Source organism: Chelonoidis abingdonii, chromosome 16, assembly GCF_003597395.2.
Source record: "Chelonoidis abingdonii isolate Lonesome George chromosome 16, CheloAbing_2.0, whole genome shotgun sequence".
Lineage (NCBI taxonomy): Eukaryota > Metazoa > Chordata > Testudines > Testudinidae > Chelonoidis > Chelonoidis abingdonii.
This window is the reverse complement of record NC_133784.1, coordinates 5414062-5425857: the sequence shown is the minus strand read 5'-3', so window position 1 is coordinate 5425857 and position 11796 is coordinate 5414062. Positions and strand designations below refer to the sequence as shown.

Here is an 11796-nt window from a genome sequence, read left to right as displayed (position 1 = left end):
GCCGTGGGGCCGGGGGCTCGGGCAGGGGGCAGCCGGTGCTGTGGGGCAGGGGGCTCGGGTAGGGGGCAGCCACGCCGAGGCTCTGAGCTGCTCTCCCCCTTGCAGACAGCGTGGAGGACGAGTTCGAACTCTCCACTGTTTGCCATCGCCCCGAGGGGCTGGAGCAGCTGCAGGAACAGACCAAGTTCAGCCGCAAGGAGCTGCAGGTCCTGTACCGGGGCTTCAAGAACGTGAGTCACTGGGCCGGCCTGGGGGGGCTGCCTCTGGCCCCAGCGACACCCCCTCCCCTCTGACCTAGGGTGCCAACTGACTGATTGCACAAACCCAAACACCATTGCCCCGCCCCTTTTCTGAGGCCACGCCCCTGCTCACTGCATCCCCCTCCACCCCGTTGCTCCTCCGCCCTCACTCACTTTCAAAAGCCTGGGGCAGGGCATTGGGTGCAGGATGTGGGCTCTGGGAGGGAGTTTGGGGGCTGGCAGTGGCTCAGGGCTGGGGCAGGGGGTTGGGGTGCAGGAGGAGTGCGGGCTGTGGGAGGGAGGCTCAGGGCTGGGGGTTGGGTGCGGGAGGGGGTGCGGGACAGGATACGGGCTCCGGCCAGTTGACACTTACCTTGGGCGGCTCCCAGAAGCAGCGACATGTCCCTGTGGCTCCTAAGATCGGGGTGGCCAGGGGCTCTGTGCGCTTACACCTGCCTGAAGGCACCGCCCCCACAGCTCCCATTGTCCGAGGTTCCCGGCCAATGGGAGCTGTGGAGTCGGTGCTCGGGGCGGAGGCGGTGCACAGAATCCCCCTGGCCATGCTTGTGCCTAGGAGCCGGACACGCTGGCTTCTTCCGGGAGCCGTGCAGAGCCAGGGCAGGTAGGGATCCTGCCTTAGCCCCACTGTGCTGCTGACCGGACTTTCGGCCGATTAAAATCTCCCAGATTGCTTTCAATAGCAACCAGGAGATAGATGCCCATTCCGGGCAACTCCTGGCCAATCCAGGAGGATTGGCAACCCTACTCCAGCCTCTGTCTCCAACACCCCCTCCCCCTCCAACCTCTGCCCCCCAGAACCCTCTCTCCTGCTGCTCCTCTGGCAGCTGCGCTCCCATGCAGCTGAGACATGGACCCAGCCCTCTGGTGCCTGCAGGAGCCTGCACAGGAGGGGCTGGTGCCAGGGCAAGTGGCTAATGAACTTCCCCAGGTGCCTGGCAGCCCAGGGCCAAACCCTGGTGGTCCATCATCCTGCTGGGTGGGTCGCTGCACTCCAGGAACTTTGCTCTGTGGGGCGGGGCGGGGGGGCATTTCTGATGAGATTGGCAGCCCCGAGGCACAGTCTGTTCAGCAAGACACAACAGACCACTGGCTCCAATGGCATTTCCCAAAACATCCCCCCTTCCACTCCAGTGCAGCAGGCTGTTCCACCCCAGAAGGGGTTGCCTTCCAGTAGGGATGATGTGTCCAGAATTTGCAGAGAGCTCTGGGAGCCTAGAGGATGCAGGGGCTGTGTGGTGTGGGTGTGCTCTTATCCAGTTGCTGCTTTCCACCCCAGAGGTGGCTGCATTCCATTTGGTGGGGGAAGCAGCTCCTAGACAGACAGATCTTTGGAGGGCGGGAGTTGAAGTTAGCCTGGGAGCCCTTCGGGACAGGGCCTTGCCCCCGCCCCACCTCCCCGAGATGTGCTGTCCTGAGCACAACCAGAGGGGGAAGGCAGGACTCTATGGGGAAACTGAGGCACAGAGCGGTGACATGACCGGCCCAAGGGCCCAGAGGGATAGATTCACAAGGAGAGCTCAGGCAAGCCTGGCTCCCCGCTCTGTGCTCAGACCATTCCAGCCCTGGCTGTTTGAAGGGGGTTGATCTTGTCTGTGATTTTCCCTTTGGCAGGAGTGCCCGACTGGCCTCGTTAACGAAGAGAACTTCAAACAGATCTACTCCCAGTTCTTCCCGCAGGGAGGTGAGCTCCCCTCTTAACTCCGGCTCCTACAGAGTGTAAAAGGGGGCTGCGGGTGGGACAGTCTCCATGGGCGGGGAGGGTCACCCCAGAGGCGGCTCCCACCACCCCCCACTCAGGTCCAGAGGGCCAGAAATGTAAGGCTGCCTTTATGTAAGCAAAATGTGCATCTAGTTTGCACATGCAATTGCCGTGATTGCCTGTGCAAATCGGGTACCTGCCCATGCAAATAGCCAGGCCAGGCACAGTTGCACTGCCATTCGTGGTGGCTCCTGCCCTGTGTTCTCAAAGAGGAGCTCTGGTTTGGGGTAGGGGGTAGAGTCAGGGCGTGGGGAGGGGGGAGGGCTGAGGTGAGGCTCAGAGGGTCAGAGTGTGTTAGAGCAGCTCAAGCGTGTACTCTCCAGCATCCCTGGAGCCAACTTCTGCAGCTTTAGTGCTCTTCCCAAGGCAGTCGTGGTGCCCTGACCCCCACCTGCACCCTCCTTGTGCCCTGGTGCACTCCACAAGGGAATGTGATAGTGGCACATGCTCAGGCCATGGGTATCCCTCTGCTAGCGCCATGTCTCTCTCTAGCCACTGCCTGATGCTTCAGAGGAGGGTGAAAAGGAATCCCCCATGTTGTTCCATGCTGGGTGTCTGCTTCTTCCTGACCCTGCTGCCATCAGCTGAGGCCCTGGAGCATGAGAGTGGATCACTTTTAGTGTAGTTCAGAATGGCTATGACCAAATTAGCCAGGGGTAGTACTGAGGCTGTCTGGATTCCTGTGGCAGTGTGTTCCCCAGGTCGGCATCGGAAAGCTGGCTCTGTTGCTTGTTTAATATCAAGTCATTCATATACCGGGTCAAAGTCAGTAAGTCCTATCCCTGTTTGACTCTCTCCGTTTGGCTGGTCCCGCAGACTCCGGCATGTACGCTGCTTTCCTCTTCAACGCGTTCGACACCGACCATGACGGCTCGATCAGCTTCGAGGTGAGGCTCTGCACCTACCTGGTTGGGATGGGACCTGGGGACTGGGGATAGAGCCTTTGAGTCTGATGCTGTCGAGACTTGGGCAGAACGAGTATCATCAAGTCTCACTAGCAATTGCAAGTCTTGCACTAGTTGGTGTTAAAGCCCTAGCTCCTGTAGTGAGGTGATGACGTGAGAATCTCAGTGTCTGTCTTTGAAACAGCAAGTTCCTAGCCCTCCTGGTGGGGAGAAAAGTCTGCAAATGGGACTTTTAAAGGCCCTTAGACGTCAGAAGGCAAAGAACCAGAACCCCAGAATTTTAAGCTGATCTCATGATTTTTTTCCCACCTGACTCCTGATTTTTGACCTCCTGGGAATGGCAGTGATGGGTAACGCAGCTTTTACTGGGGCAGCCAGACCCAGCCACACCCTGTGGCTCTCCAGGGCTCCTGGGTGCTGTGGTCTCAAGCCCCAAGCAATCCTGCATTACCCAGGTGACAGTCCAAGCTCAGGCCGGGCGATGATGAATAATGACGAGCCATCGTGGGGACCGGGTTCTGGTGTTTGCCTGTCAGAGGCCCCTGGGACCCCATGACTCAGAGACACCTGAGGGCCAGGGGGTGATCAATAACGAGCCGCGTTTTCCACAAAGAAGAGGATCAGTCTATCAGACCTCGCTTGGACCCACTCATGGGGGGAAACCGAGGCCATGTTCTCTCGGAAGGTGCAATCTCTGTTACTAGCCACGGGGGAGACTCAGGCAAAGTGGCTGTGACTGAAGCGCTGCGTTTCACTGTCTGTTTGTGCTGGTCATCAGAACAAACAGAAGAGAGGCCTGATCAGGTCGGAATAGTGATCCCAGTGCCAGGTGCTTCAGAGGGAACGAACAGAACAGGGCAATTAGCGAGTGATGCATCCACTGTCCTTCACTCCCAGCTTCTCGCACGCTGAGGGTTAGGGACACCCAGAGCCTGGGGCTGTATCCCTGACCATCCTGACTAATAGCCGCTGCTGATCCTGTCCTACAGGAATGTATCTAGTTCTTTTCTGAACCGAGTTGTACTTTTGTGATTTACAGCATCCCCTGGCGAGGAGTTCCACAGGTTGACTGTGCGTTGTGGGAAGAAATACTTCCTGTTGTTTAATTTAAACTGCTGCCGATTAATTTCATTGGGAGATTCCTGGTTTTTGTGTTCTGGGAAGGGGCAAATAACACTTCTCTGTTCACATGCTCCACACCAGTCATGATTTTACAGCCCTCTGTCATATCCCCCCTTCGTCGTCTCTTTTCTAATCTGAATAGCCCCAGTCTTTTCACTCTCTCCTCATATGGAAGTTGTTCCATCCCCCTCATCGTTTGTTTTTTTTTGGCCTTCTCTGAACCTTTTCCAATTCCAATGTCTATTTTCTGAGATGGGGTGACCAGAACTGCACACAGGATTCCAGAGGTGGGCGTACCCTGGATTTATATATGGGATTTTCTGTCTTATTATCTATCCTTTTCCTAATGATTCCCAACATTCTGTTCACTTTTTTGACAGCCGCTGCACACTGAGTGGATGTTTTCAGAGAACTATTCTTGATTTTCTATGTAGAGTTGGGATTATGTTTCCCAATGGGCATCACTTTGCATTTATCAACATTGAATTTCATCTGCCATTTTGTTGCCCAGTCACCCAGTTTTGTGAGATCAAAGGGTCAGTTTTCAGACTGGAGAGAGGTGTCCCCAGGGTCTGTACTGGGCCCAGTCCTATTCCACATATTCGTAAACGATCTGGGAAAAGGGGTAACCAGTGAGACGGCAACGTTTGCAGACTATGCAAAATGTCTCATGCGAAGGCCAGGCAGCCTGCGAAGTTACGAGGGGATCTCACAGACCTGGGAGCCGGGTGACAAAGTGAAACAGAATCGCAGCAGGCGTGGTTTAGGCGGTGCACACCAGGTACGTCTCGAGAACAGATCTCCAGCCCAGAGCTCTGCAGCCCTTTGAGGGGTCACCGTAGATATGTCATGCAGGAATATCTGTGACCAGCGAGCTGTTAGTTTTACAGGGCTACGCTACCGCCTTTGGGAACATATCATGACATCAGCCTGCCCGCTGGCACCGGGCTCTTCTCAGGGTCACAGATGGAATCACCTGAAAACACCCTGGTCTGTTCAGTCCCTCTGAAGCATCTGACACCGGCCACTGTCCAAGCCAGGACACTGGGCTGGGGGCTGCTCGCTGAGCCCATCTGGCCCTTCTCATGTTCTGCACCCTGACACCAAGGGTCTCGCGAGAGTGTCTGCCCTGGTAACCCCAATTCCTCCACAGGACTTTGTGGCCGGCTTGTCCGTGATTCTCCGAGGCACCATAGACGACCGGCTCAGCTGGGCCTTCAACCTCTATGACCTGAACAAAGACGGCTGCATCACCAAAGAGGTGGGGGGGGGGAGAGATAGGAGCCGGGGGGGACTGGGAAACACTGACATTGCTGGGCCACTTCATCTCAGAAGGGGGGGCAGGACCAGGAGCGGCACCAGGGTTTTTGGCGCCCTAAGCGGGGGTCCTTCCGCGCTCCCAGTCGTTGGCAGCAGTTCTGCGGCGGGGGGGCTCCTTCCGCGCTCCCCGTTTTTGGGGCACTTCGGCAGAGAGTCCCGAAGCGAGTGAAGGACCCGCCGCAGAATTGCCGCTGCAGATCCGGAGCCTGGAAGGACCCCCCTGCCACCAAATTGCCGCCGAAGATCCGGAGCGCGGAAGGACCCCCCCACTGCCAAATTGCCGCTGAAGATCTGGAGCGCGGAAGGACCCCCCCGCCGCCGAATTGCCGCTGAAGATCCGGAGCGCGGAAGGACCCCCCCACTGCCAAATTGCCGCTGAAGATCTGGAGCGCGGAAGGACCCCCCCGCCGCCGAATTGCCGCTGAAGATCCGGAGCGCGGAAGGACCCCCCCGCCGCCGAATTGCTGCCAAGGGCGGCAAAATGCCGCCTCCCAAATCCTGGTGCCCTAGGCGACCACCTAGGTCACCTAAATGGAAGCGCTGGCCCTGGGCAGGACTGAGGGGCTTCAGCTGAGGTAGCGGGAGCCAGAGCTGGGAGCTGCGGGTTGGGATTGAGGGGCACCGGCAGAGCTGGGGGTGGGGAGCCCAAGGCTGGGCTAGCAGGGGCTGCAGGTCAGGATTGAGGGGCACTGGCAGGGCTGGGGTGGGAGGAGCCCAGGGCTAGAGACCAGGGGGCTGCGGGTCAGGATTGAGATGGAGGGAGCCCAGGGCTGGGCTAGCAGGGGCTGTGGGTCGGGAGTGAGGGGCACCGGCAGAGCTGGGGGGTGGGGAGCCCAGGGCTGGGCTAGCAGGGGCTGTGGGTCGGGAGTGAGGGGCACCGGCAGAACTGGGGGTGGGGAGCCCAGGGCAGGGATAGCAGGGAGCTGCGGGTTGGGAGTGAGGGGCATCAGCAGAGCTGTGGGGGGCAATAATCAGTTTCCAGCCCGGGCCCCCCAGCTCCTCGTGTCTCTCCCTGGTAGGGGGAGGGGGTTGCAATCCTGGCGTGTCACTTGACTGGCCCCCTCCCGGTGCGGGCGTCTCTGTCTCCCTTGGCTGGCACCAGAAGCTGCCCAGAGCGTCCCCAGCTGAGGGGTGAGGTGTGGGGGCCCAGGTGCCTCCCGCAGAGGGACATAGGGGCCTCTCTGTGGGGCAAATGCTGCTAATTGTTTGGTTCTGGGCCCCTTCCTCAGGAAATGCTGGACATCATGAAATCCATCTACGACATGATGGGCAAATACACGTACCCGGCCATGCGGGAGGAGGCCCCCCGGGAGCACGTAGAGAACTTTTTCCAGGTGAGACATGTGGAGCCGGCCTGGGGGTCCCTCCTGGGACAGGGAGAGGAGTCAGTGACCAGAGGAAGGGCCCGGGGGCTGGGGACGGGAGCAGGGCTGCCCAGAGGATTCCGGGGGCCTGGGGTCTTCGGTGGTGGGGGGCCCCCCGCTTCAGCGGTATTTCGCCAGTGGGGGTCCTCCCGCTCTGGGACCCGATGCCGAATTGCCGCCGAAGCGGGACCTGCCGCCGAAGTGCAGCCGGGTCTTCAGCGGTAATTCGGTGGCGGGGGACCCCCGCTGTTGGTCCCGGAACGGAAGGATCCCCCGCCGGTGAAGATCGGGAGCGGAAGACGCTCTGGGGGCCCGGGCCCCACACATTTTCTGGGCCCCCGGAGCGAGTAAAGGACCCTGCTCCAGGGGCCCCGAAAAACTCTCGTGGGGACCCTTGCAGGACCCGGGGCCCCTCTCGCCTCCCCTTTTGCCACCCCCGGCGGCCCTGGACGGGAGAGCAAAGGAGAGATTGCTCGGAGCAGCATAGAGAGACAGAGGGGAGAAGCCCCAGGTGACCCCTCCCCGGCCACACTGCCCCAAAGGGGGGAAGCCCCAGGTGACCCCTCCCCGGCCACACTGCCCCAAAGGGGGGAAGCCACAGGTGACCCCTCCCCTGGCCATGCTGCCGCAAAGGGGGGAAGCCTCAGTTGATCCCTCCCCTGGCCATGCTGCCGCAAAGGGGGGAAGCCCCAGTTGACCCCTCCCCTGGCCACGCTGCCCCAAAGGGGGGAAGCCCCAGGGGATCATAGGCCCAGGTCAGACCCAGGCTCCATCCAGCCCAGCGTCCTGTCTCCATGCTGGGGGAGGGACCGGGCTACTCCCCATGGGGTGAGCTCCCCCTGGCAGGCTTCCCACACGAACCCTCCTGCCACTGGCTGGTGCCCTGAAGCAGGAGCTATGAGCTCCCTTCTCATTTCCAGGGAGAATTAACGAGGATCCTGGAGTCCCCCTGGGCTTCGTTACCCACAAACCTGCCTCCTCCCCTGAGATTAACCCTGTGCTCACCTGGATCTGCCCAGGACGGGCTTTGGGGTTTAGATCTGGGGGTCACCCTGGGCTCTCTCAGACCCACGGAAAGCCCCGGCCTGGGCAGATGCTGCTTGAGCTATGGGGGATGTTGCCTCCTCTTTGTCCAAATGCGGCCCACACAGGAGGGATCTCTTATAGGATCAGAGTGGGGGGCACTGTCCCCCTGGCAGGGATCAGAGTGGGGGGGTCACTGTCCCCCTCAGGTGGGGATCAGAGTGGGGGGTGCTGTTCCCCCAGCAGGGATCAGAGTGGGGGGTGCTGTCCCCCTGGCAGGGATCAGAGTGGGGTGAGCTGTCCCCCTCGGGAGGGGATCAGAGTGGAGGATGCTGTCCCCCCCGGTAGGGATCAGAGTGGGGGGTGCTGTCCCCCTGGCAGGGATCAGAGTGGGGGGGTCACTGTCCCCCTCAGGTGGGGATCAGAGTGGGGGGTGCTGTTCCCCCGGCAGGGATCAGAGTGGTGGGTGCTGTCCCCCTAGCAGGGATCAGAGTGGGGGGTCACTGTCCCCCTCAGGTGGGGATCAGACTGGGAGTCGCTGTCCCCCCCAGCAGGGATCAGAAGGGGGGTGCTGTCCCCCCTCCAGCAGGGATCAGAGTGGAGGGCACTGTCCCCCTCGGTTGGGGATCAGAGTGGGGGGTACTGTCCCCCTCAGGTGGGGATCAGACTGGGGGTCGCTGTCCCCCCAGCAGGGATCAGAATGGGGGGGGTGCTGTCCCTCCTCCACCAGGGATCAGAGTGGAGGGGCGCTGTCCCCCTGGCGTGGGGATCAGAGTGGGGGGTGCTGTCCCCCCAGCAGGGATCAGAATAGGGGGCTGTCCCCTGTTGGGCACATGCAGCCTCTCCCCCTGTCTCTGGACCCACTGCCGGCTCCGTGACGCTGTGTCTGTTTGCAGAAGATGGACCGGAATAAGGACGGGGTGGTCACAATCGAGGAGTTCATAGAGTCGTGTCAGAAGGTAACGTCACAGCTCGATCCTGGGCCGGGCCCTTCTCCCGCTCGGCTTCTCACCCCGCAGTGCCCCTGCCCCTGCCCCGAGCCTCCTGGGCACTGCTGCCCCGTGCTGCCGCCCAGCTGCTCCTCCCAGAGCTGAGAGGCAGGACCCGTGCTTGGGTGAGAGGCCTCGGAGGGGCCCCAGGACTGTGTGGGAAGTGGGGCCGGACCGGGTGCACTCCCCTAAGAGCCAGCAGCCTGGCGTAGTGCCAGTGGGCACAGGGCCAGATGTCACCTTTCCAACAGGACATACAGCCGGGGGCGCCGTCTCTTCTCAGCCTTTAAAGGCCCCAGCGCTTTGCCCACAAGTCTTGGCCTTAGCTGCAGAATGCCAGCCTGGCACTCCGAGGGTGCCAGGACAGCCCGGAAAGTGGGGACCCTCTGCCTGGACCCTAGACACAGGTTTCGCTGCTGGAGTCGAGGTCCCAGCAGACCCACTGAGCATCTCCTCCTCCACCCCTGCAGGATGAGAACATCATGAGATCCATGCAGCTCTTCGACAACGTGATCTAGCCTCTGCCAGCCCCGCCACCGGGCCAAGCTCCTGCTTCTCTCTCGTCTCTTCCTCTGAGACCCTCCCATCCTGGGTGTGCAGCCCCCCTGAAACAGGCTTGACGGCGCTGCAGGGGAAGGATTTTAGCTCCAGGAGACACGGTGGCGGCACCTATGATGAAGGGACCTTCCCTTGCCCTGGGCTAGCTGTGGCTCCACCTGCCATGGGGACGTGCTCCTGGGGGCAGAGCATAGGCACAGCCTGGCAGAAGGCAAGCACTGTCCTGGGGCACCTGGGGCCAAACGGACCTTCCTACGCCCAGAGCTGCCTGGCTCCGGACAGCACCCACCCCGTCCTGCTAGGCATCCACCGTGCAGCAAGCAGCTCCCACACCCTGGTTCCCAGGGAACCCCACTCTGGAGGATTCAGAGCTGGCTCCTTCCCTCCCTCGTCTCTGGCCCCAGCTCCAGGATGCCATCCAGCGGGGGGGGAGTTCCAGGTGCGTTCGGCAAACCTGGGCAAGTCCCCATTGCCGTTCATCACAGGGGCTGTTACCCCGCCTGGGAGATGCCCTCTGCTGCTTCCGCCTTCTCCGAGGGGGGGTGGGCAGAGGGGCAGTGCCCGGATGCCCTGGAGGAGGCAGGCAGGCTGGGCACGTCCCTGCGTGCTCATGGGCGAGTGGCCTGCATTAGGTGGCTGGAGCAGGAGGCTGGGCTAGACTTGAGGTGCCCCGAGAGCCCGGGGCAGGGAGCGGCTGGGGATTGGTCCGGGAAGGCTGTTACGACGAGGCCTCCGTCCCATCGGGAGCCCTGGGGCAGCGGCTGTCGAGGCCGAGCCAGGAGGCACCGGTCTCGCACCACGTCCCAGCTGCTTGGGGAGCCGCACCGGGGGTGGGGGTGGCCCCGTGATGTGTGGCAGAGGGGCTTGGCTGGGAGGGCTGGTCAGCGTGGTGGGCCCTGAGCCCAGAGGAGCTCTGGGGGAGCTTGCCCCGTCTCTCCGAGATGGCTGGGGGCAGAGGGTGCACCAGGAATCCAGCTGGCACTTTGTGCCTGGGTGAAACATTTCCCTTCAATGATCTAGCGCATGGGGCCCGGCCCAGCCCGGCCCAGGTTAGCCCCAGGGCTGTCACCGGTGGTGGTGGGGGGTGTATTGGAGAAGCAGAGTCCAGCTCGGCGCTCATGGCCAGGCTACCTGGCAGGCTTTTCTGTTCCTGGCACTCTGCTGCTCCCGGGCCCTTCTCACTGCTGGCTCCAGGGCACAACCTGCTTCTTCCCTGCCTGCGGCTCCCCGCTGCCCCTTCACTCCGGTCAGTCACAGTGGGTGGCATGCGGCAGGGCCAGTGGACAACACTCCCTGGAGTGCCAGTGGCTCCGGGGACTCCCCCGCCCAGCTGCTGAGATCTCACCCCCCAGCCCTGCCAGCTGCCCCCCAGATGGAGGAAGGGGCTAGGAACCGGCAGGGTGTCGCTCAGGCAGCTGCTGAGATCTCACCCCCCAGCCCTGCCAGCTGCACCCTGGATGGAGGACGGAGCTAAGAACTGGCAGGGTGTCGCTCAGGCAGCTGCTGAGATCTCACCCCCTAGCCCTGCCAGCTGCCCCCCAGATGGAGGAAGGGGCTAGGAACCGGCAGGGTGTTGCCCAGGCAGCTGCTGAGATCTCACCCCCCAGCCCTGCCAGCTGCACCCCGGATGGAGAAAGGGGCTAGGAACCAGCAGGGTGTTGCTGAGGCAGCTGCTGAGGGCCCTGTGCTCAGGCCAACGCAGACGGGTGATGGGGGCCGGGGGCTGCACAGAGGGTCCCAGAGGAGCCCAGAAGTGAGACTGCCGTGAGCTGAGCAGATGACTGGGATCGCGCTGGTTGAGGGGGAATAGCTCGGCAGCCAGCCAGCTATCTGCCTTGGGCCGACATGGGGCAGGACAGGCTGGGAGCCAGAGCGAGCCAGGGGGCTTGTGCGTGGCCAGCACGTGCCCTTCCTAGGCGTCAGTACAGTCAGCGCTGCCAGGGACAGGCTGGCAGCCTGGTCCCTGGGGTCCCTCTGATGACAGGGGCATGTCACTCCCTAGCGCCCTGAGGGCAGTGCAGCTGTCCCTGCGGGCATCTTATCACCAGCAGTGGCCAGTGCCTGGGGCTTCACAGGAAGACGTGGCCCCAACTCCTGCCCTGCTCTGCAGATTAGCTCCAGCCCTGGCTCTGAGACGCCACAGCCCCTTTAATGCTCTCTGCAGACGTGGGTCCTGGTCACAGCGATGGCCTTGTGGAGCTGTGCTGAGCCAGGTGTCTTTACAATCTCCTGCAGCGGCAAGTTCCACAAGTCAATTGCATGCTGCACCAAGGTGCTTCCCGGGACCTGTCCCCCTGTCCCAGTCCTGCGAGGTGGGGCCTGCTCCCCGTTCCTGAGAGCGGAGTGGAGCTGTTCATCTGGGCAGGGAGGTGGGCGCAACGTGCTCCTAGCCTGCAGGCCTCAGCAGTGGTGGGAGCGGTGGGATGAGTGCTGCTGCCAGGGCTGAGGGTGTGCAGCTCAAGGCAGAGCCAGAGGCAGCCTGGGGAATCTCCCCGG

The 11796-nt window shown here is 61.8% G+C and overlaps 1 protein-coding gene across 4 annotated transcripts in view; it reads left to right on the top strand.

Moving 5' to 3' along the window:
* KCNIP2 (potassium voltage-gated channel interacting protein 2) overlaps positions 1-9559 on the top strand; it is a 140307-nt gene extending 130748 nt beyond the window's left edge. For 3 of the 4 annotated variants that reach the window (XM_032795703.2, XM_032795701.2, XM_032795702.2), the window contains 7 exons: positions 106-230; positions 1872-1941; positions 2836-2906; positions 5200-5307; positions 6596-6700; positions 8650-8712; positions 9213-9559. In XM_032795703.2, the coding sequence (XP_032651594.1) occupies positions 106-230; positions 1872-1941; positions 2836-2906; positions 5200-5307; positions 6596-6700; positions 8650-8712; positions 9213-9260 (590 nt within the window). In that variant the 3' untranslated portion in view covers positions 9261-9559. The remainder of the gene's footprint in view (positions 1-105; positions 231-1871; positions 1942-2835; positions 2907-5199; positions 5308-6595; positions 6701-8649; positions 8713-9212) is intronic. The other variant, XM_075073020.1, reaches the window with a different exon arrangement.
* Positions 9560-11796: the final 2237 nt, after the last annotated feature.